The following is a 25,643-nucleotide window of genomic DNA, read 5'->3' on the forward strand; positions in this document are numbered from 1 at the left end:
TTAACATGCCATCCAGTGGATTTAGTTATAACTGAGTTTTAGTGGGATTTATCATAGATTCACTGCATTTACAGCCAGCAAAGCAACATAGTAAAATTTGTATAGTATTTTTGTTTTTCGAATATTAATTACAGATCGAATATTCGACTATTCGTGCACACCCCTAGATCACACGCACATACACATCAAAATAACATCCTGTTAATGACTGCTTGATGTGTGGCTGAGCAGTGTAGCGAAAGGATAGTCATATTCTTCTGTCTTGTTTTAATATACAAGAAGGGAAAGCGCTCTCAGACGGGAACCGACTCTCAACGTTCACTTAAAGGAGCCGGCTCATAGAGCTGACTCGTTCGCAGTGTTTCATTTACTGTTGGTTTCTAGGTTACCAATACCACCATCATCTGCTTAAACAACTTGATGGAAATGCACCTAATTCGCATGTCTTTTTGTTTGTTTTTTGCAAACTTTGAAAAGATTTGCTTCACGTTTTGATGGAAACCCAGCTATTCTTGGCACCTGGATTTTGTTTTTAAATGCATGTGTGTTTTCTTTTGCAGCCTGGGGATTGCTCGCATGTGAATGTCGGCGAAGAGCAGTTTTTGCAGTCTATTGTGATTGAAGAAGATGGAAAGGAGAGTTTCACTGCAGTAGTCATCACTGGAATCCAAACTGAACACGTCACCTACCTCAAACAGAATTTCACTCTGTGGACCAGAGAGTTAGCGTACGTCAGAAAAACACATACACAAGCTCCTCCCTTAGGGGCATTTAAACACTTATCATGTTCATTTACATGACAGCAGCGTTTTGGGGGTCTGAAAAGGCAAACTTTTGGAAACGGGTTTTAGAAAGCGATATAGTTATCTTGTCAACTACAAAAACACAAATTTGTGAAAACGGTGAGCGCATGCGTATTACGTGTTCAGTCTATATGTGCGTAGTGTTTCTTTACATAGTGACATCACCAATTACTGGCCTGGCATGCATAATACAGCGTTTTTAGCGTTTTTAGCGTAGCGTTTTTAGCAAGAGATTGAAAAATGAATGGGCCAAAAAAGGCAAGTGAATAAAAACGTGTCTTTAGTTTTGCAAACTATACCACCCCTGCTTTACTGCTGTTTTTAACAAGCTAACGCTAACTTGTCATGCTTGTCAAGCTGGATAACGAGTAAACAAGCACCAGAAGAGCTACTGGAGGGACGTCACGCTCCTCACTTCGAAACAAAGTGGGATTTTGTACTGACTAATGCTGCCTTCACGTGCTATCGGAAATTTGATGATTCCGACTTCTGAAGTCGTGATTACGAGCGCATTGCATTCAAGTTTCAAAATGTGAGGGCGTTCATGTGCAATGTTTACCTAGGAAACTCGTATTTACGATAATTCCGAGAGCACGTGAAGGCAGCATAACGTTACCCTGCTGTTGAACTCCCTTCCTCCTCATCAAGGACTCCAAGATGTTTTCGTTTTAGGTGCTGAATCACACCGTGGTGCTCCCATGCCATGTCGCGTCGCTTTTGCTGCAATTAACACACTTTTTCGATTTATTAATGGCGCTTTTCGACTGGTAGGGCTCGGCTCGGTTTGCTTTTCCGCTGCGAGGTACGACGGGTACAGCACGGCTCGCCCGCTTCCACTCAGCTTTGTGCTCAACCGTGCTTTTTTTAATACTCAAACATCTCCGCGTCTTATTGACGGGCATAATAGTCGCGCGACACAACGAATCAATAATGAAATTTGTTGCAACTCTTTTAATAATCTTTTAATAATCGATTTTTATCGATTTTATCAATTCGTTGTTGCAGCCCTAACTGTTTTATTTCTGAACTGTGTACGTTCACTTAAGACTTGACCGTTTTGTGTGAATATGTCCAAGACGCAACAAGACGTGAAAGAAAACTTGCGTCTTCTTGCTCTTGAAAAATGTGCAAATGATAAACTTCCGTGATGATGCAGCACTGGCCCGTTTGGGCAAATGACAGCGTCAACTGTCCCGAGTGTCATTTACGCTGATCCCGTGCCATCAGCCAGTCATTATTGTCAGGCCCTGATAAAAGCTACATTTTATTGTGAAGGCAAGCCATGGGCCATTTAATGCTGTTTGTTTTATTTCAGGCATACTTACCATTATTATATACATGGAATTGATGGAAATGACAAGAGAAAAATGAGAGAAACTGACAATTGCTCCAACATTGACATTCAGGTAAAGATGCACATGTATTCGTGGCACCAAATCCATTGATCATTCAGTTTAAGCTCATTTTATGCATCAGAATGACCCTGTTTTTTTCCTGAAGCTCTCTTTCTCTGTATTCTTAGATCAGTTTGTTTGAGCGTTCCACTCGAGTCCCCCGTGTGGTGAATCTAAGGGAGGTGGATAATGACATGCAGACTCTGTATGTCAACTCCAGTGTTTCTACTTTTGAGTTTAAAGCCACTGGCGCCAGAGATTCCTTAGTGGAGGGATTAATCCGTTATCACCCGTTCCTCTACGATCGAGAAACATACCCAATGGATCCATATGCTGCCTCAGCAGGTATTGTGAATCAGTGACATTAATTAAATTTAAAGAGGACCTATTATGCTTTTTCATTAATACATTTTCATTTTTCTTTATTGTGTAATGTGGCTGTTTGAGCATGAAAAAGGTCTGAAAAGTTACAAAGCACAAAGTCCACCCTATAGGGTCTATTACTATATCATTAAGAACTCCCTGAAACCCCTCGATTGTAGTCTTGAATTTTCTTCTGGGAATGTATACGTCAGTATTTCTCATTTAAATAAATCCCACCCAGGGCCTGGTTGAATTGCATTAGTAGTTTGTTGAATCTCATTCCAGATACGGTAAAGCCCAATTTATACTTCTGCGTCGGGCGTATAAGTATAAATGAAAATCGACGTGTAGCCCATGGCGTAGAGGCCACGGCGCAGATCAGATGCAGAAGTATAAATCAGCCTTATGTAGCGTGACATTTCCCAAACACACTCGAAATCCACACTGGCCCAAAGCATACTTCTGCTGTCCGCGTTCTGCGCACCTTCCATGTGATGTAAATTTCGTAATCAGGTTGGTCCACGGACGTCCTCGCTCGCGACGGCATGCAGCACAATTTTTGTGTTCTTGCAGACAGTGTGCATACAACAGCACATGTGCAAGGTCCACTAGGTGCCAATATGCAGTTGTGATGTATTGTGCAGTAGTCCAAGAAGAGTGCAGAAAGAGCAATACAATACAACACGCTGTTCCAAGAACAGTCAACAGCACAGAATATCATTCGCCATCGTTTTTGATTTTGGTTCTTTTTCTTAACTTTGCCTGTAATGGCAGATCCTCTACTTTTCTTCATCGATCTCTCCGATCGAATGTCCTGTAAATGACATTACTCAGTGCTACCTTCTGACATCTTGTAGAGCAATGGTTCCCAAACTTTTTGGAGTGGAGTACCCCCTCTCTCCCACTCTCTTAATTTTTTCCATTAAATAGGGCTGAACGATTAATTGCATTTGTGATAATATCGCGATATGCTATAACGCGATTTCCTAACCGCAAAGGCTGCGATTACAGTCTGGTCACGTGACACGCGAGAGTAAAGTCTGCAGAAGAAGCATCAACTTGGCACGTTAAACATAGCCTATCATATGCCTGGCCTAAAAGAAAAAAAAACTATTTGTGTTTGATCTATCTAATATGTGTTGTTCATACTATAGGCTACTATCATATCTCCAATGATTCTGGATCGATTCTGAGCTTAGATTTTAACTGCAGGTGCGCGGTGGCGCTGCGTGTGTTTTAGAAACACCCGTATTCTGATTGCTTCCATTATATCTCTCTCACACACACACACACATGCACACAATCATGCACGAACCATAAAATAATATTTCATGACGTCCGGAAAGGTTGACGGCGCGAATTGCAATGACATTCGCAGGCTTCTTTGCACAGGATAAGCGCTGTGAGAAACTGATGTCACGCTTACAGTGTGTGTTCTCGCCCGCCGGTATTTTCCTTACAAATGCTCAACGAAGGCTTCATTCATGTCGTTAGAAACTCACTGACAGAAGGCTTTCCATTTCAAATGCTCACGCGGCGCATTGTGAAGAGTGCTCGCGAGCACGCGACTGTGCGCGTCTCAAAATGCTTTTATGACGCAAAATTAATGTAAACACCATCAGTAATGTCTTAATGAATTAAACAGACAGGGCAAAAACATCTTATATTTCACAAGAGATCTGTGCATTAGTGTGAATGCAGGTCTCCCGCTGTCTATGATATCATTATTAGTAATCAAACAGTAAAGCTGAGAAAGAGAAAAATCACTCACAGTTCAGACACTCTTAAATACTGAAAGCACTCTTTGTTCATTGCTTGTAATATGTTTTTTTGTTGCTCTTTATGATTTACTACTTTATGTTTTGCAGCTATATTAGTTTATATATTTAAAATTATTAACATGCAATTGTTTTAATTAAAATGTTATAATGTGTAGTTATTTTAAAAAGCTTATAATTACATATATCATAATAAAAAACATATTAATTATTAATATTAATCTTATTAATTTATTAAAAACTTAAAAATTAAAAAGTTCAAGAATTGTTTTGGAATCGGATCGTAACTCCCAGAATCGGAATCGGATTGTGAGGTACCAATTAAAGATTTCCACCATTACTATACAATAATGTATTGTTGAATAATACAGAAGATAAAGAGTTTAAAAAATAATCGCATATTAAATCGCAATCGCAATATTGGTTAAAAAAATCGCAATTAGATTTTTTTCCAAAATCGTTCAGCCCTAGGTGGTAAAACACATTCTTTCGAAGGCTTGATTGTGTTTCTGGGGTGCACTGTAATGTGTTCATGCTTCGTTTTTAAAAAATTGCATTATTTTTCATATATTTTACCTTTATTCTACACTGCTCTGTCCCTCCTTGTAAAAACGGTCTGATGGTTTCCGGGTTGTATGAAGTCAGTCCCTCAAAAATACGTAATGGGTTCAGATTGGTTAGCTGGCCCAGTGTGTTGTGATTCGTAGGGTTGGGCGATGTCTCCTAAATTGGCAGTTGACGATGTTTACAGTAAAACATCGTGATGGACGATGATATCATCGTTTTTTTATTAATACAAATATATAATTGACTAAATCTGTATTTTACCATCTCTTTACATAAATACTATTTTCTACTTAAAAACTATATAATTTCGTTCTTTTTCTAACCCAAATAATGACTCATCCGCGCTAGGTTGCACGTGAGGGAAAAAAGTAGCTTCCACTTAAGAAGAGTTGTGCACTTTTTATTTTAATATATCTCTACTTAAAAACTATATAATTTCGTTCTTTTTCTAACCCAAATAATGACTCATCCGCGCTAGGTTGCACGTGAGGGAAAAAAGTAGCTTCCACTTAAGAAGAGTTGTGCACTTTTTATTTTAATATATCTCTTTACATAAATACAATTTTCTACTTCAAAACTATAATTTCGTCAGTGTTTTGTATGGTAAGGCTGTTTTACGTGAATAATACAGAGTGAAGCACAACGCTTTGTTTACAAAGGAAATAAATTCGCTGAATTTAGCCATGAATGGATTCATGCCGAATGAGAAAGCTAGGCTGAGCCCAATTTAAGATTTGTCAGCTTTTTTATTCTGTTTTGCGATTTCCATGAATTTTAACAATAGGCCTAACGTTAGTCCATTTTATCCCACATGGACATCTCGTTTCTTTTCTCAAATCTTCACTCGCGTCGCACCCATTTTCGCATGGAATTATAAACGTTTCTTACTTTCGTTTGTTTATAATTAAGTCTATTATACCCATTCAAGTCCTTTACTGTGGAAAAGTAGATAAACACTATAGGACGAATAGGCTACCTTTTTACTTAATTTTATTTAACACAGTTTGTGCTTGTTATTAGACTTGGTAAGGCGCGTCAAGTTTATTTGAATGCCGCATTTCACACACACAGGCCATTTTACTTTCGTTTTCTCTGGCAGCGAATAATCAAACATAGCTTAAATGTCTTTACCCTGTGGAAGATAAATATGGGGGTAGATTTGTTGCATTATTCCAAACAAATAGATTGTTATCCACAAATAAATGTAAAGAGATTCACAAAAATGAAATAAATTCACAAATAAATAGAATGAGATCCACAAATATATGCAGGAGTTTCACAAAAATGAATTAGATTCACAAATAAATACAATGACATTTGTGAATAAAAAAAATATCCACACATATGTTTTTATGTCACAAACACAACTCTGCCTTGCATTCATTTGTGAATCTCTTCCTCTGCATTTGTGAATCGCTTCCTCTGCATTTGTGGATTGCTTCTTGCACATTTGTAAATCGCAGCACAGCGCGTGGATTTTGAAACATTTCTAGCGTCTACACTCACACAAATCCACAAATAGGTAGACTCCACCCACCGTCTACTTGAGCCAATCAGATAACGGCCATATTGTGCTGACCAATCGTAGCACATTCTCGCTCCAACCAATCACGTTTTGTCCAGAGCCGTTAGTTACCACTCCCATAGACTAAAAGCGTGTCATGGAGTGACCAATAATAGTTCCAGCATTGAACCCTGAACCCCATTCATTTCAGTGTAGGTTATCTCAAGCACACTCCTGGCAAACTGATGAAATTACTGCATATTCTGAGATTTTATGACATTAGTTGACCTCTCAGGAATTTTGATAGAAGATGTATTTTGTGAAGCACGTTAGAGGTAATGTTTAGTGTTATATAATATATCGTTAGACTTCAGTTAGATAACGTGAGCACCACTGCAACAGCTACTATATCCAGATGCTATCTGTCATTTCAACAGTTTTTAGATTCTCTGAGATATTTCAGTCAAAAGCGTCTGAGAGCTCCATGAACCACGTGACCGCGCGTGCCGCTGGGAGATGAGAGCAGGTCGTTTTTCAACGCCTCTGACTTTACTCATTAGTGCCACACCACTTTTTATTGTTTGAATTTCGTTTTAAAACTTAAAAAAATGTAAACGCTTAGACTTTGTTTCATATCAAAAGCAGGTTTGGCAATTTGAGAGCGAGAGACGCGCGTGAGTGACAGAGAGACGGAGGGAGAGCAGGGAAAGGAAATGCAGCTGAACGTTTTAAATAGCGTTAAAAAAAAGTTAGTCTATGTGTGGGAAACACTGTGATTGGTTATTATTTTCAACAGAAATGCCCGTGATTGACTACAATACTCAACGATGTAATATCATGTTGTACTGTCATGACCCAAATAAAATGACCAGATCACTCAAAAAAAGATTAACGTTGTCTTTTCTTTATCTCTCCCCAGAATAAAATGCTACTGTAAAGCCTAATCGAAGTCAATGCACATATTGTGTTAATATTCGACAGAAATCGCTGCAAATACAGTGAAAATGCTGTCTATCCTGCTAAATCCTATTAAAACAGACTGACAGCGCGGAGATGTTTAGAACTATTGAGAGCTCTGTGGCTCTAGTCAGCACAATATGGCCGTTATCTGATTGGCTCAAGTAGACGGTGGGTGGAGTCTACCTATTTGTGGATTTGTGTGAGTGTAGACGCTAGAAATGTTTCAAAATCCACGCGCTGTGCTGCGATTTACAAATGTGCAAGAAGCAATCCACAAATGCAGAGGAAGCGATTCACAAATGCACAGGAAGAGATTCACAAATGAATGCAAGGCAGAGTTGTGTTTGTGACATAAAAACATATGTGTGGATATTTTTTTTATTCACAAATGTCATTGTATTTATTTGTGAATCTAATTCATTTTTGTGAAACTCCTGCATATATTTGTGGATCTCATTCTATTTATTTGTGAATTTATTTCATTTTTGTGAATCTCTTTACATTTATTTGTGGATAACAATCTATTTGTTTGGAATAATGCAACAAATCTACCCCCATAGATAAAATACGCTCTTCAGAACTTTTACAACAAGTGTTGCTTTGCAAGATCATGAGAAAACATGAAGACGAAGATATTTGAGAAGGTGTCTAGCTCGTGTTTCATCTCGTGCTTCTCTCGCACAGCGGAGGGGACGCATCATTGAGGGGAAATGAATTTTTTTTTTTAATAATAATATTTAATTTTCTTATATTCTTTAGGTTACCATTATTTACTGATAATTGGTTAAATATTTAACAGGCTGTGGTGTGTTGTTTCATTGACGGCGCTGAAAGAAACACGCATGCTTGAAATGGATGTTTGAGCCTCGTTTATTATTTCAAAATGTAGGCTATATCTGGCATAGACTACAGTATTTAAAATAGAATATATGCATTAGTTGTATTCTCAATTTAATTTTCAGGACAATCCCTGCAAAGTTTTTAACTATAGAAAAGGATTTAGTGTGCTTCGCACTCACAACAAGACTCGCAATGGGGGGCGTGGCATCACGATGGACCTTTAATGGTGGACTGTGCTATTAGAAACAATGGCGTCAATAAAACCATACCAATTTGGGCTCGAAATGGACCCAGACAATTTTAGTGAAGATGATCGAGCAGAACCTGTTCAGTCCTCAAGAGTAAAGACTGCGGATCTATAGTGATCGCTACTGAATGGCACTGTTACTTTTGTATTTTTAGAATGATTATAGCCAAATATCTGTCGAAAGAACTATTAACCCAAAATGAACACTAAACATTGGCTTTACTAGCCAAATCAAACACAGAACCATGTTTAGCATGCCTGTAGATAAACAATACATAAATGCTCTAATCAAAGAATAATTTACACTAAAGCCAAGTTCGCTGTTGAGATTTTAAAAAAAGTTTGTAACGTTAGGTGTTTGTCGGATAACGTTAAGTATGAATGAGCATTTAACAAACTGGTTTGCAGAGCCAAACATTTTTTTACTAAAGCATAAAATACAGGCGTATAAGCAGGACCTCAGTTTTTAATTGCACGTGCTTAACACAATTCTCTCACACGGTTGCGCAGCCGACAATAGCGGGTAGGTAGATAAAAGTCATGAAAGCAGAAAAAGAACGCACCGCCCGGGCCATGGGTTTGTGTCGAACGCTGGTGACCGATTTCTCCCATAGCTGGCAAAAAAAACCAACGGCTTCAGAAAGAACAAACTGAGCAGGACCTGCCTCAGCCCTCCTTAGTACTGGTAAGTTTTAACTCTCTTCCAACTTTGTTTGGGAAAGATTTACTACAAATAAGCTGGGCATGCGAAATTACATTCAATATAATCAATAAATAATCTATTGTAGGCAATTAAATATAAGGAGGCTATGTGATTCTGAAATTCCAATTTCATTAAAAGGCTATCGAAAAAGATATCCGTCTGGCAGGCTTACAATCACAGTAGTGTGCGACACTTTGTTAAAATAAATGGCCTTCGTTAAATATTTGAACCACTGAGACAAAAGCGCACACGAGATGTATAAATTAATATAAATATGTAAAAATATGTAATATAAATATAAATAATAAGTAATATACAAGTGTGAGCAGCGACACTTTGTTAAATTAAATAGCCTTGAGCCTTCGTTAAATAGTCTTCATTAACCACTGAGACAAAAGCACACATGAGATGTAAATTGTAAATGTAAATTAATAGCCTGAATTTGTAAAAATATGTAATATAAAAATATAAATACTAAAAATATAAATAATATATTATATTGTATGCGCTGGTGTGTGCGCGAAAGTCGTTAGTTTATTGTTTGATGACGACGACTGTAATCTGAAAGTAAAAATATGGGAAATAAATAAACATGAACAAATAAATATATATTACTGATCAATACTGATAAATAAAAATGTGTTTGTTTGTCTTTGTTTATGCTGTTCCATCTTCAGATCTCTGTCGTGATCTGATCTGCTCTCTCAGCAAAAAATATAAAGACTGGGATGTAAACCATAGCCTAGTCTATTTCATTTTGCCAGCACTTTTTTTTTCAGATATCATTCAATTTCTGTTCTAATTGTTCCTGTCCTAAATGTGAAAAAATCTATGTAAAATAAACATGTTCCTTATTATGTTCAATTGCCTGCGCTGGTGTGTGCGGCTGTGGCTGTGCACGAAAGTCGAGGGAGCCGTTTAAAGCGGTTTGCCGCTGAACCGCGGGAAATTCCGGGAATTTCTTGCTTTTCAACCGCAGTAAGAAAAAATCCATACCGTCCCAGCCCTACTGTACACATGACGGGCTGCAAAAATATCGCAAGAAAAGCCTGACATGACAACTGCATTTTTTTTTTACCGTATTTTCTTCATTAGAATGTTGATAGCAAGTATCAAGTAAGTGTCATTCATAATGTTTCTACTTCATGTAACATGAGAGTTCATACTGGAGAGAAGCCGTTCTCATATGATCATGGGAAAACCTTTCTTAGGGCGTGGTGAGCTCGTGCCAGGGTCGTGGGTAATGAGCCGTTGGAAGAACCATCATACGTCACGATGACCACCAATGTCCAATAGGAAAATTTAACTGCAGTAGCCACCGTTCAACAAGAGGGCAGCACTCAGACGTTTTTACACCATATACTGTAGAATTAAAACACTTTATACCCAAATTTCAAAATATTTACTCGAATCAATGAACAGCACTAATAAAGCCCCAGGATGCAGATCATTAACTAAAAAAGTTGGTTTAGGGTTTAGTTACCCTTTCAGTAACGAATCAAGTAACTATTTGTGAATGAATCAATGACTTTCCTGAACAATTTGTTCAAAGCCGCAGATTCGGTAATGAAACACTCAGATCTCAGACTTGCCACACAGACACGACAGATATCTCTTTATAAAGCTTGGAATGTCTACTTTTAAATGAAGTAATTTATATAAAATCAAATATTCTCTGTTTATGTAATCTGTATGAAAACAGAGAGAGGTACAGTTTCTCAAGCGGCTGCTAATTATCTTTAATGTGACCACACCCCTGCACGTCCACGAGGAAGGAACGCGAACCTATAAATGCCATCACTTCAAAACAAAGAATCAGCTACATCATTCTTCTGATTTTCATCGAGTTCGGGTTTACCTTGGATTTACCGTGATTTTTAGCATGAGAATTTTTAAGATAAAACATTTCTTCTCCCTTATATTAGCGTGATTGATGCATAAACTTCACATTGTAGGCTACTAGTTGAACTATTGCCAGACTAAAATGTATGAAATCAATGGAAACATGTTTAAACATGAAATAGGTAAGCAACCTTTCAATGCTAGATAAAGATACACATACGACATGGGGATATTTTTGTGCTCTATAATATTAAGCACAGCATGATATAAAAGTAGGGTTGCCAACTGTCCCAAATTAGCCAGGATGTCCCGTTTATTGGGCCTAAATGTCCCGTACATGACTGTCCGGTTTATTGACTGCTACGCTGATGTATCCATGCACTGACTAGAATGTGTAGAATTTATTACAGGATTCTTTGATAAATAGAAAGTTCAGAACAACAGCATTTATCTGAAATATAAATATATTGTAACATTATACACTACCGTTCAAAAGTTTGGGCTGAGTAAGAATTTAGTTTTTTTGTTGCTGTTTTGTTTTTTGAAAGAAATTAATACTTTTATTCACAAAGATGCCTTATATTGATCAAATAAACACAGTAAAAACATTTATGTTACAAAATATTTTTATTTCAGATAAATGTTATTCTTTTGAACTTTCCGTTAACCCTGTGCGTTAAATCTTCGATTTATCAAAGAATCCTGAAAAAATTACACAACTGTCTTCAACATTCATAATAATAAGAAATGTTTGTTGAGTGTATATATATCAAATCATCGTATTAGAATGATTTTTGAAGGATCATGTGACAGTGAAGACTGGAGTAGTGATGCTGAAAATTCAGCTTTGACATTATAAGAATAAATTACAGTTTACCATGTATTCACATAGAAAACATTTATTTTAAATTGAAAAAATATTTCGCAATATTACCGTTTTTACTATTTTGGATCAATTAAATCCAGCCTTGGTGAGCAGAAGACACTTCTTTTTTCTTTTTTTTTAACACACAGATCTAAAACTTTTGAACGGTACTGTAGGTCTTAAATCTTTATGTAAAGAAAATGTATAGTCAGATTACTTCTTTTAAATTAAACAAGATTTTGAGAATAAGCTACAAACAATGCATTCAATCGTTAAGTCTCCTCACATTCTCTATAGTTCCCTCTGTCACATTCCTCATTGATATTCAGGTGAGGAGTCGTTGACGCCTCAGGTGTGAATCACAGCATTATTCATGTTGATTCACACCCTCCCCGCATACAGCCATTCTGACAATAAGTGTCTTACAAAAGTTAAATGACTGTTGTTTTGTATGAATGAGTGATCAAAATGTTTTTCACATTGTTAAAAACTCAGAAAAAACATAGAAAAAACTCTAGGCAACAACACCCAGTTCTGAAAAGCCTTGTGAACAAATGTTTAAAGTGTGTTAGATGACCTTATTTCAGTGATTTAAAATTTTTGTTTTTTTTAAAAACTACAAACTTTTATGTACCTGTTGCTCACATTTTACTGTAGCCCTGTTTGTGCTGAATACAGTGTAATCAGACTTTAGCCATTAATATTTAAAGTAACTGAAAACCTCCCCCACAAATGTCAGAGCATGTAAAACTTCTTCAGGGCCTCAAAATAGCCTTCGTGTCCAGAGGGTTAATTCATGGGATCCAGGCTTTAAAGCTGTTTTGATGAATTATCCTTTAATTTCCCTAATGACATTTTAACTGAGTTTAATTGAAGGCCAGTTTCATTTAACTGTAAGAGCATGGTAGTCACAGGTAAAGCCATGCTTCTCATTATCATGGGTATATGGTTTCTAAAATAAATAAATAATAATAAACTATTGAATTTGTAAGAAAAAAATATTGTAAACACGTGTAGAAAATACGAATACGGTTTCTTCACTGTTAGTAGCTGCAAGGCAAATTGTGGTTGTTCTAGACTTTGACAAGTTTGTAGTTGTGTGTATTGCCGTTTTCCAGTTTACCTCGTCATGTATTTACATGCTCGCTGCTGTTTTCAGCTGATTCACCACGGAACCTGTAATGTTCCCATATCACACGATTGTATAAAACAAAATCAGTCAAAGTGCTGTTCATCACTTCATAGAGCAGCAGAAACGCAGTGTAGGTTCGTCAGCGGCAGCGCTGTGCGGATATTTGCCTTTTGCAGTTTCATGTGCCAAAAAAAAAAAAAACGCGCCTAATATGGACACAGTCTATGAATATGGAGGAGGGGAGGTCTCTCTAGCTTTGGCCTGTCAATTCAGAAGACAAACCAATGGGCCGCTGTCCCTGCATGATGGACCAGTGGCAAAAAAATAAATAAATAACCTTGTATTGGCCCCAAATTGCGTCGGCCCACCGGGAAAATGCCCGTTATGCCAGATTACCAGTTCAGCTCTGTGCCTGTTGGAAATGAATGCTCGGTTTTAATATTATTTTAAGGTGGGGCAGAATTAAATGAACAGCAAAACTCAGCATTTTGTTCATGTACCTCCTCTGTCACCTCACGTACCCCCAGGGGTACGCATACCCCAGTTTGGGAACCACTGTTGTATAGTATAGAAAAGCAAATGTACTGCACATGTGTCGAGCTCATCCAACGTTGAAAGCTGTGCGAACAAGACTGTGACATGTAGTGGAAAATTAAATATATCTGGGTTTAAACCGCAAGACTGGGAAGAGAGGTGCTGCCACAAAGTGAATTATGTGAACATTCAAGCATGGAAACTGTAGGAGAATTGACAGTTAAGACCCGAGGACCAGATATGATATGAAGAATCAATTGAAGAAAATTTAGATTTAGAATACAATAGAAAATTTAGAATAGTGTGCGGTTTCATCAGCAAAAGTCAGCTTCAACACAACGCATTAGGTTCGTTGGCCGCTCTGCGTAAACACTCAATACAGCAGCAATTATACTCTTAACACAGGGCACTAAACTAAATCACTTCAGGTTGAATGGTTGTAATTGGTTAAAGGGGTGGTAAACAACGATTTCACTATTCTAACTTTAGCTAACGTGTAATGTTGCTGCTTGAGCATAAACAACATCTGCAAAGTTTCAACGTTAAAAAAAAGTTTAAAGCAAAGGGAGATATCTGCTTTTAAAGAAATCATTTTCTAAGAACTACAGCAAACGGCCAGTAGGCGACTACACACATTCCTCCAGGGTTGGTGACATCAACAGGCTCAATATTTACATAAACCCCTCCTCCGAGAATATTAAATAAGGGGGGGTGAGGCCATTTTGTATCGCGGCGCTGTTGTGGTATAGTTAGGCTGGAGTGTTGTTGCCGCGATGCCGAGGAAAAGCTGTTATTTTCATCCGGATTGCAGGTCTGGGGCACTTGCTCTGTTCAGCAGTCCTTGGGACGGGGGTACGTTGCAGAGCGTTTAACATACAGCATGTTATATGCACGTGTGTTTGAGTCAGCGGGGAATCAGGCACGCGCAGGGCTCTCTGCAGCACATCTAACAGAGGAAAACATCCACCGTCTTCGCGATTTCAATGCCAGATTTGCACAACGTCAGCTGCATGAAAAAAACACTGCCGGTGCGTGGATGCACGACGCGCGCGCTGCACATTTCACGGAGGACAACACAATCTTCCACAAACTTCGCGAGTTCAATACAGGATATGCACAACGGCTTGTCCTGAAAGCTGGATTTACAAACAGAAGCAGTTTAAGGGCCACAACCAGTAAGTCTGATTTATTTTTCATCGATGTGTTTTCCTGTAATAGGTTGTAGCAAGGAAGTAAACGGATGACAGCGCTGTTCTGCAAACCAGTCTGTTAAAAGCTCATTCATACTTAACGTTATTCGACGAACACCTAACGTTACAAACATTAACGTTAAAATCTCAACAGTGAACCTGACATTAGTGTAAATGATTCTTTGATTAGAGCTTTTATGTATTGTTTATCTACAGGCATGCTAAACATGGTTCTGTGTGTGATTTGGCTAACTTACTAGTTAAAGCCAGTGCTTAGTGTTCGTTTTGGGTTAGTTCTTGCGACAGATATTTGGCTATAATCGTTCTAAAAATACAAAAGTTAAAGTGCCATTCAGTAGCGATCACTATAGATCCGCAGTCTTTACTCTTGAGGAATGAACAGGTTCTGCTCGATCATCTTCATTCAAATGTTCTGGGTCTGATTCGGGCTCAGATTGGTGTGGTTTTATTGACGCCGTTGTTTCTAATACTGAACAGCCTCCGGTAAAGGGCGTGACGTTTCCGACGTGCACTGCGGTTAGCGAATCACAACACACTGGGCCAGCTAACCAATCTGAGCCCACTGCGTATTTTTTGAGGGACTGGCTTCATACAACCCGGAAAGCATCAGACCGTTTTACAAGGAGGGACAGAGCAGTGTAGAATAAAGGTCAAATATATGAAAATAAGGCAATTTTTTTTTAAACGAAGCATGAACACATGTTACAGTGCACCCCACAAACACAGTCAAGCCTTCAAAAGAATGTGTTTTACCACCCCTTTAAGACAGATAAACTTATCCACATGTGGGCCGAGAGTCAGAAACATATCTCCATTGATTTTCCAGAAGACAACCAAGATAGTGTTTTATGCACAGTGACTCACTGAGGTCACGAGTTTCTAGGCTCCAGTTTGTCTGTCAGATTGTCATTTCATCTCCCCTGTGTGCCATTTGTTACAGTTCCTGTAACAAAAGGACACACACGCCCACACACACACGCCCACACACACACGCCCACACACACACACACACACACACACACACACACACACACACACACACACACACACACACACACACACACACACACACACACACACACACACACACACACACACACACACACACACACACACACACACACACACACACAGCTTCTTCAAGGTTGGAGTTGGTCAAGCTCTAGCTCTGATCAGGAAACTTTCCCTAAAAGATACTGATAAGATATACTTAAAAGGTTCAGACCATTTTTGTCATTATTATCTAGTGATTTAAGATGAAAAGTAAAGTAAGAATTGGTCACGTAACCCCAATGACCTAGGCTGTCAGGATCCGTTAGAAGAGTAACTATTTGTTTTAACATGTGTTGGGTGCTTCTCTCACGAACAAAGAGAGAGCATGTTCCAGTGAAAAGACATATAATTCTATAACTACGTAAATCCTATAAGCTTGATTAACTTGATTACAAATTACTTATCACAAATCACTTAAAAGATATTCAGTATATTGAAGTGGCTGTGGATTCCAGAATCCATCCCATCAAAACCTCTTCAAATATAAAAAATAGGGCTGTAACTAACGATTATTTTGATGATAAATGATAAGTTGGTCGATTATTTCTTCAATGAATCGGGTTTAAAAAAAAAGCCCAAATTTTTTATTTTTTTTTGACAAAACACACTATTCCACATCTTACCCAATGCTGTCCTTCAAACAAACGTGCCAACTGAATGCTATGAAAACATGTATAGTGAATATGTCTTTCTATGCCAAATGCAAAAGAGCTATAAAGCAAAAGAACAGTTTAAATCCCTGCATAAAAAATTATGAAAAAGTCTTTTCCGTAAAGTCCGAAGTCTAACGTAGACTGTCAGGACGAGCCTTCATGCTAAATTTAAATACTTGTGTGAATTTGTAACACTTACAGATAAGGAAATAACCGTAAAATGAAAGTTTTGCTCAGAGGAAACATATCACACATTAAACAGCACACACATCTGTCAAAGCGCCTGACAGCATTAACTAATGCATTAATTTCAATCTTAAATTTCTCATGTTTTGGGCAGCTTGGATCTTTTCCAACAGCAGCTTTCCTCCACTATTTTTAGATGTATTTTGTCCATAGAAATGCGTTATTCAGTGCTGTAATTTGACGCAACTGGTGGAAGTTTTCAGTGCACGGTGAGCAGACGCAACTAATCGATAATGACATTTGTTGTCGATTATTTTCATTGTCAATTATTGATTTTATCGCTTGGTTGTTGCAGTCCTACCCAAAATCAAGACTAAAAGGGTAATGATATGACCATATAATATGTAAAATGCCATATGGCCTTTTTTTTAAAAGCTTTCTGGTTATTTTGGACAGTTTGTTTTCATTTACACTATCACTGTGACACTGTCATCTGTAATCTTGGAGTCACATATGCATACAAATTTTGTCTTTGTTTTTTCATCCATTTCAGAGCCAGGTGTAAATTGTAATTCCTGTTCTTTCCAAAAGTATTAGCACACCTCTTCAATAAACAGTTTGCATACAGAGACTTACTCTATAATGCTTGCTTTAGAAAAATGGCAGCAATAATGCAGTATAATAATAAATAATAAATTGTCCATTCCACACTAATGTCAGTGATGAAAGATGCTATAATTATAGCTGATTACAGTTTGACTGCTGAGATATTTTTTATATATAGGTTTGTGTGGTTGTGTTTTAGGTCCTTCTGAGGATGAAGATGAAGATTGTATAGTTTTGAATCCCGAAGGCCGTGGCAAGCGGCCGATCTTTGAGTGCTTCTGGAATGGGCGGCTCATTCCCTACACCTCTGTCTCGGAGTATGTTTTTTTCCCCTCCTTATTCTTAATTCTTAAATTCAATGGTCACATTTTAACTGTTACATTTCTAGAGTGCTGAATACTTCTTATGGACATTATATACTTTTTAATCTCGCTTGTTTTTTTTTTTTTTTCATGTTACTTGTAGAAAAAAACAAACTAATAATTATCCACATCTGAATATAAGGCATTTTTTCACTTTGGTTTGGAATTGGTCAAATGTGCATGGAAAAAATATATAAAAAATTAAAGAGCATGTATAACTGAAGACTGGAGAGACTTGTGGATGAAGGGGGACTTATTGATGGGGCTTTTAAAGGGATTGGGAAATGCTGCTTTATGGGACATTCGCACAGGACACATTCTTATGTTCAGAAACAGTTAGATGGAGTGGAATGTAGCAGAGCAGGAGTCTCCTTTTAAAAAGTTTAACTGTTTTTAACTTGATATGCAAATTCTTTGTAAATATAGACCAATACTTAAAAGAAATTAGAGGGCAAACAAGAATGCATTCTTTACAGAAATATCTATGATGCCTAACATAAATGATTATTTGTATGTTTGTTAGGTTTGAGTGGTGTAAAAGGCCTAAGAAAGGTGCAGTGCCGCTTGAGTGTTATAACCGGATTTCAGGAGTTCTCTTCGCCAATGACCGATTCCAAGTCAGCACCAACAAACTTACCTTCATGGACCTGGAGCTTCAACTCAATGACAAAGACACCATTTTTACCAGAGTGCACAATGGCCAGGTACAGAAACACACTCCTGAACTCTGAAAGATGCATGTTTTAACACCGCTTCAAAGCCCAGTATACACATTCTGTACTATTTTATCCAGGAGCAACGAGTGAAGATTCAGAGGGAGTTTATTCTCTGGCTAAAAGAATGTCATGAACACTTTGATAAGCAGGTATGTATGTGTCTGCTAGTGTGAGGCCAAGTAGGCAAACAAAAGCGCAGATATAACTGTTCGATCAGTGTGTTATGTGTGGTTCCATTGAACATGCTTAACACATGCTTTTGCATTACTGTGGCTAGGCATTTGACAGTATCAAATTTTCATTAGTGCTGTCAATCGATTAAAAAAATCCTGATTAAAACATCAGCATTTTTTATATTGAAATTTCAGAGTTACTCAAAATTAATGTAGAAACAACTTTAAGACAGTATATTTTAAATATTTGTTATAATGGCATCTTTTTTATGAATGAAGGCCAGTATCACTGATACTAATACAGCTATTGATGTCTCTATGAAATATAATTTTTTAAAAGCATTAATGATAGACAATCAACTTTACAGTTTAATTGAAAGCTATTAATTTGAAAATGTTTTAGGCTTTAAAAAAATAACTTTTAATTTAAGTGATCTTAGAACAATCTTCACATTAACCTGTTACAATAAATGTAAGATGTTAATTAACTAATTTAAGACTCAAAACAGGCATTTTAACTGGTGAAAGAGGTACTTTAATTGTGTAAAATGTGTGAAAAATAATGCGTTTTTTGAAAAATCAAGCATGAAAACATTCTAGTACACCCCAAAAACAAAATCAAGATTTTGTAAAAGCGCATTATTGGACCCTTTAACAGGTTTAATAACTTTTCATTTGTTGATTTTTTTCATTGTTTATGTTTGTTAATAAAAACACAACTGTTCATTGTTAATTCAGATATATTAAATATAATATTAACAGATACAACTTTTGATTTTTTTGTATTAGTAAATGTTGAAATAAACATTAATGTTAACTAATTAATTAACTGTTATCAACTGGAATGTGTATGTAACTCCCAAGTGTGTTTCGGGCTAAAGTGAGAGTTTGCAAAAAGAACTTTTGTGTCACAGTATTATTTTGTCCTCACATTTAGATGGCAAACAATTGATTGTCTTTGTGTGTTTGCAGGTGATGTTTCAGGGATTTCTGGGTGCGAGGACACGTGAAGATGTGCCCAAACGACTTCAGTCACCCTGGGCTCAATTCCAAGCCATTAAGTGGGACGGCAAGACTTACAAGAAAGGACAATTGGTGAGATCTAGTAGTTTTCACATTTTCACACAGTCATAGACAATACCTGTGTAGGGGTGTTCCTTTTAAAAGTGAATGTTACAAGCTATATTACATTACTTCCTAAAAAGTAACATTATGTTGCATAACATTTAGGGCTGGGGTGAAAATATAGATTTCTGGATTTTAATCAATTCTCATTTTGATTCTTAAATTTCAAGAACCGATGTGTGATTAAATGTGTTTATATATTATTTTTGTGAAATAAATGAAAATTAAATTAACATACAACATGGAATCACTAAGACAGTTTGTCTGGCAACTCAAAATGTTTTGTGTAATTTCCGGTATGTTTATTTGCTATGAAATGAAAAAACTGGATGAATATCTTTTGTCAGGGGTTGTAAGACATTATATTGTATAAGTGTGTAACTAATTAGTATCTTTTAGGAGTGACAGTAAACAACGAATAACATAAAAATATGTAAATGAGTCAGGCCATTTTATGAAATTTTATTAGTCAGATGTTGTATTTCTAGGGTTCTTAAATGTCTTTCTTTAACATTTTCAGGTGAAATCAGTGAAAACTCAGCCCATCTTATTTGGCTCTATAGTTCAGTTCTTGCTTTACGGAGACCATGAAGGTGATGTGTACGCCACAGGAGGACACGTCGTAATTACATTGGTGAGGAAATTAGATGTTAGGCAGAATCTCTAATCCATAAAGGAGAATTGTAACTCCAGCGGTTACAAACTACCAATTAATCATCAGGAGTGAATTGAGTAAAACAGATTTCATAGGGCCATCAATTCTGTTCAATGCATGTCACATCCAGAACTTTGGCTTGGAATGGGCACAGGAACGTCAAGCAATTTGGAGATGGTCTTGTAAAAGGTTGACCATGTTTTGTTAACCTTCATTCTTAGATCTTTCGGTCAGTGTTTTAATAATTTTTGTAGTACAAAGACATCCTGGAATTGCCTAGACAATATTGCAATTCTTGTCAATTTTATTTTTATTTTGTTCCAAATCAAATAGATGCATGAATGTATGACAAAAGAGTTAAAGTCGCGACTAAACTCTGCCCTTATTTGGTGTATACTGTATGTATGCGTTTCTCCAGTATTCAAAGCTGCACATAACCCACAAAGTTTAAACTCTTGTTTCGGTGCAGTGGTTAATTATTAGTGAGGGGTCCTTCACTGCTGTTCAAACTCAACATGGTAGTTTGTACAATGTTTTTTGTACTTGTGGACAAGCTCAGAACATCTCTTTTTTTTGTGGCTTTTTGCTTTGGTATAAGTCTCTGTGATGTGTTTCTGTAGGAACCGAAGGAGTTGTATAATGAGCAAAGAATCATTCCCATCTTTAAGATCGACAGACTGGCCACAACCACAGCCATTAAGGAAAACGTTGAGAATGAGCTTGCAAAGTAAGACCAGCCTTTTATTCTGTATATCACCGTAATACTTTTTAGTGTTTTTTTTTTTCGTGTCAATTCCGGCTGCGCGCGCGCAAGTGAAGGCAATCATCTCTTCCAGAAGAATAAACATGAATTAATATCTTAAGGTATGTTGAGGATACATTAACACTTACTGAAACGTATCATATGTCGTGTAATCGCTCAGTCAGTGTTTCAACCGCGGAAAGACGTCAAACAGCTTGTAAACAATGTCATGTAGAATCATTTACCTCAGAAGTCCTTCAGTGTCCACAGCTGTAAATTGACTAGAGAAATCAACTTTCACTAAATATATATATATATTAATTCTACTTAACATCTTAGTGACATCTTGATTATTTAATGTATGTTTAAATAAATCTGTCATGAAAGTTACAGCCACTGTGTATACATTTTATGAAATTGTACCTAATTTTATAATAAGATTTAGGAATTAATGCAAAAACTGCCTTATGTGAAGTTTACATGTTTGCACACAATGTGTTATTTGAGTGTTGATTATTATATCTAAACATGAATATCAGCTGAATCTAGGCTCATAGTTTGGGCTCTGTTGTTAACCTTTAATATTATAGTTATGTGTGAGTAAGGGCTCCCTATATAGTTTACAGCATTATCCTTAATAGGATAATGCTAAAGAAACGGGTTACAATAAAACTGCCTTTTACTTTAGCATATTAAGTCTTTTTCTTTAAAAATTACATTCATTTTTCGTGTGTGGAAATCTTAATAGTATTAAAGGGGTCATTAACTGGCTTTTAAAAAATGTTTATTTAAAAAAATTGCGAGCGTTGAGGTTGATATGCGCCCTCGATGCGCACTTTTGTCGAGCCTGCACTGGTGTGTTGTTAGTAGATCACCCGTATTATCAGCTGCTCTGCTTGTGTGCGACTCAACGCAGCTCTTGGTAGATTGCCCTGTTAAGTAAATCTGGCCCTTTGTGTGTGATTTTAATTACTTTGACTTGTTATCAGACTTCCAGACCGGTTGAGGGTCACGTGGCCTGAGGAAAACGCTTGGGTTGAAAACGATGCTCGTCCAGCTGGGACACCTATGGGTAAACAAACTCGCACACATACAAACTTACAGTATATAGATTAGCCAAAGGTGTTAACTCACACCTTTTACTTTATAAAATTCAAAATATACTTGCAAGCCCATACCCTTATCTTTTACCTAGAGCACTAAGATTTTAGTATAAATTTGTTCTTGTCCAGGTCCGATTAAAGTGGAGGTATTGAACAAAAATGGAGAGTCAATGTCTCGACTGCCTGTGGCCGGCAATTCTAAGAAACTGTGGATTGATCTGAAAGTCATCTGGCACTGTGAGTTGCATGTATTATTTTTTTTGTTATTATTTGTAGTCAGAGCATGATAATTAAAGTTTTTTTTTTTTTATGCGATTTTGATGATCAAAATACAGTGTTTCTGAAAACGGGTTTGTTAAGTACAGTACAAGTATACTAATAGTTTACTAGTATATAGTGTAGCGGTTATGGACACTGAGGTTCTCAGAAACAGAAGTTGTCACAGTTGGGTAAACCTATACAGTGGTGAACACAAACTACAACAAATATATAATTTTGTGTTCCCATTTGCTCCTATAGCAAATGAAAAAATCCATGGTTCTATGACTTTCTAAAAGGGGGAAAATATTGAGAGATTTATTAGGTTGATCAGAAGGGAGTCAAAAAAGTGTCAAAAATGTCAAAAAGATGAACAAGTGCACAAGTTGTGTGTGAAACCAGACCAATGCTGCGGGGGGCGCCAGGAACAATGGCGCTCTGACTTGGACCACAGCAACCGTGCCCAGTGTGAAAGCCCCCTTAATGTGCATTAGAAAAAGCAACATCTGCCTAATATCTTTCCAAACTTGTAATGAGAAGCGTTTACAAACCTGTTGTCCAAGAGAACATTTAATCGAGTGTTTGAAGTAACTTACTTTTGTAATCTGACATGCTTCAAATCACAGAATGAGGCAGAAATTTTTATTTTATAATATTCTGTACAGTGATAGATTCGGGCTGTAGAGAAGTGTACAGTACTTTTTTCTTTCTCAGTGAATACATAAAATAAGACAAAAATTAAGACACTACAGTCACAATTTTTTTTATCATAATTTAATATTTTATTATAAAACATTAGACCTTTCTAATATGTTTTTCTGTAAAATATAATAATAATTACAATAATAATAATTGTTATTATTATAGTTTTGTATTTTATAGTACTTTTTGCATTTTTCAGACATGTTAACATACGTTTTATACATGTGCTACAATTGTGTGGCCAGTGCTACAAAACTTTCTACCTCTGTAGCACCAGTGCTATGTGCAAAAAAAAGTTAACGTATATATCAATGAATGAGAGCTTTCGCATCAGAAGCAATGGTCATGTGTCCACTGGCACGGAGCAGAGCGAGCATTTTCAATTAATTCCCATGGAAGCTAAGCTTGCACTCAAGTGCGAGTGTGAAGCTCATTTTCCATAGGAATGAATTGAAATGCTCGCCCTGCTGCGTGCCATTGGACACCCATCATTCATTTTAACATGGGTCATTTAGGAATAAGATTGCGTGGGTGTTTGAATTGAGATTGCGATTAATTGTGCAGCTCTAACATGCATGCAAACATACATACCCTATAAGTAAAGTAAAATGTCTTTATTCAATCTTGACAAAATATACATCATTGGAAAGATTCTAAATCAAATACCAGACCCCACGGTTCGGCACTCATGTGATTCGCGGATCAATTGCAAGTTTAATCGCAATAGAGTGAAAGGTTATCAGTTGCACATGTTTTGTCTTGCTAGTTTACACATTCAATTGATTTAAAAAAACATTTCAGTGCTGGAAAAGGCAAAGGAGAAATGAATTCGGTACTTTACACAGCCACACACAGAGGCGTGCTTCAGATCGCACACAAACTCTGAATTGATTCCTCTTTCGCGTCCCCACATACACACAAATCAAGTCAAAATACCCACCTCTGCAAGTATTCTAGTAAACAGAGCCGGTTATGTCTTAAGTTACGAATGACTTGAGAAATAAACCGGTTGTGTATAATTTATTTTGAATCTGTGCATGAAGTCTTAAAGTGACAGCAGCCTATAAATACCTGCTGTTGTCTGTCATTGTTAATCAAACAACAAAACACAGCTTTAACAAAGATTAATCTATTATCTATATTATAAAATATTATTAAAAATACTACTATTAGTAGTTACATTACTTTATTTGTAACTTTGTTATATTATATTTATCTATGCTTGTAATTGATGTATTTGTTCTTTTTAGTGTCTGTTCATTTGGCTTTAATAACGTTTTAACTTTATTAGTTAGGCTTGTAGTTTTTGCTGTGGTATTGGAGTACTTAAAGTGAGCTTTAAGCAATAAAGGAAAAGCAAAGTTACCCCCTCCCTCTTCCAATTATCTTTTTCTTTCTTTATCCTATTCCTGATTCAAAAACCGTAATAGGATCCGAACCATGAGTTTTGTTATCCGTTGAACCACTAGTATTTAATATTAAATATGAGCCTCTTTTGCATCCACTGAGAAGACAACAATTTTGTTGTAAGGGATGTCCTGGAACGACATAAGTTGATTATGACGTTCCAGGAAATCCCTTACAACGAAATCATCCAGCTTTCGCTGCTTCTGAATGAAAAACACAGGAATATTTTGACTGAATAAACATGAAGACAATAAACACACGAATGTGACAATATATCATTTAATCTGTATTCTTCAAACCATCTTGGATATTTTCATAATAAAAAAACTATATGTATAATTCAATGCTAATTTCATAGACTTTATTATTGTATAGAATTCTATAAGTGAATATATTTTGCCTTGGATCTTGCCTTATTCTGTGTCAAGACGCCACAACAGATCACAGAAGGAAGTTATTTCCCAACACTCGACCAACGTAATATAGTGATTAGCGAGGGGAACAAAAACATCATATTAAACTTTGCAGGATAGTGGCCCTTCAGGAGCAGGATTGGACACCCGTCATAGTCTCATAGTGCGGCTGCAGAATGCCGATTAATTGATCACATTTAAGCACATGAATTAAGTGTGATTTTAAAGACTGCATCATTATTTCTTATATAACTATGTAAATCCAATGAAATGTACATTGTTATTATACTTCTGTAATGTTTGTGTAGAATATTCTACTGAAATAGAGTATTTTAATGGGCTTGCATCCTTTTCTTCCTTTTAGCTCCTAAAGGAGATGTCCAGACTAACTCCCACATTGGTGTGCATTCAACCAAATGGGAATTCTGGTTCAAGACCATGGGTAAAAATCAATGAATCACATATGTTCATTCATCTGTTTCAGTCATGTGGCTATTTCCACTCCTCTGCTATATTTATCACCATCAGCAGGGCAAAGTAATGCTGGTGAATACAAAAGCACATGAACTGAGATGCATAGAAAAAAGTTGGATTTGATCCACAAATAAAGTCCACAGACCCTACCAGATCTAGCATTCACAGACATGTGTGTAGATATACTTAATCCACAATCCATCTCCATATGTGAATATATAAATTTACTGCCATTACTTTGGCCCGCTGACGGTCATAAATATGGCATGCAA

The 25,643-nt window shown here is 36.8% G+C and overlaps 1 protein-coding gene across 1 annotated transcript in view; it reads left to right on the forward strand.

Moving 5' to 3' along the window:
- Window positions 1-25,643, forward strand: part of smchd1 (structural maintenance of chromosomes flexible hinge domain containing 1) — a 76,789-nt gene that overhangs the window by 13,543 nt on the left and 37,603 nt on the right. The window contains exons 8-19 of the mRNA XM_079809546.1: window positions 561-727; window positions 2,119-2,209; window positions 2,326-2,542; window positions 17,441-17,558; window positions 18,127-18,307; window positions 18,397-18,468; window positions 19,465-19,587; window positions 20,138-20,251; window positions 20,893-20,999; window positions 22,004-22,086; window positions 22,247-22,354; window positions 25,262-25,339. Of these exons, the coding sequence (XP_079665672.1) occupies window positions 561-727; window positions 2,119-2,209; window positions 2,326-2,542; window positions 17,441-17,558; window positions 18,127-18,307; window positions 18,397-18,468; window positions 19,465-19,587; window positions 20,138-20,251; window positions 20,893-20,999; window positions 22,004-22,086; window positions 22,247-22,354; window positions 25,262-25,339 (1,459 nt within the window). The remainder of the gene's footprint in view (window positions 1-560; window positions 728-2,118; window positions 2,210-2,325; window positions 2,543-17,440; window positions 17,559-18,126; window positions 18,308-18,396; window positions 18,469-19,464; window positions 19,588-20,137; window positions 20,252-20,892; window positions 21,000-22,003; window positions 22,087-22,246; window positions 22,355-25,261; window positions 25,340-25,643) is intronic.

Source organism: Gobio gobio (assembly GCF_949357685.1).
Source record: "Gobio gobio genome assembly, chromosome: 2".
In the NCBI taxonomy this organism is placed as follows: Eukaryota; Metazoa; Chordata; class Actinopteri; order Cypriniformes; family Gobionidae; genus Gobio; species Gobio gobio.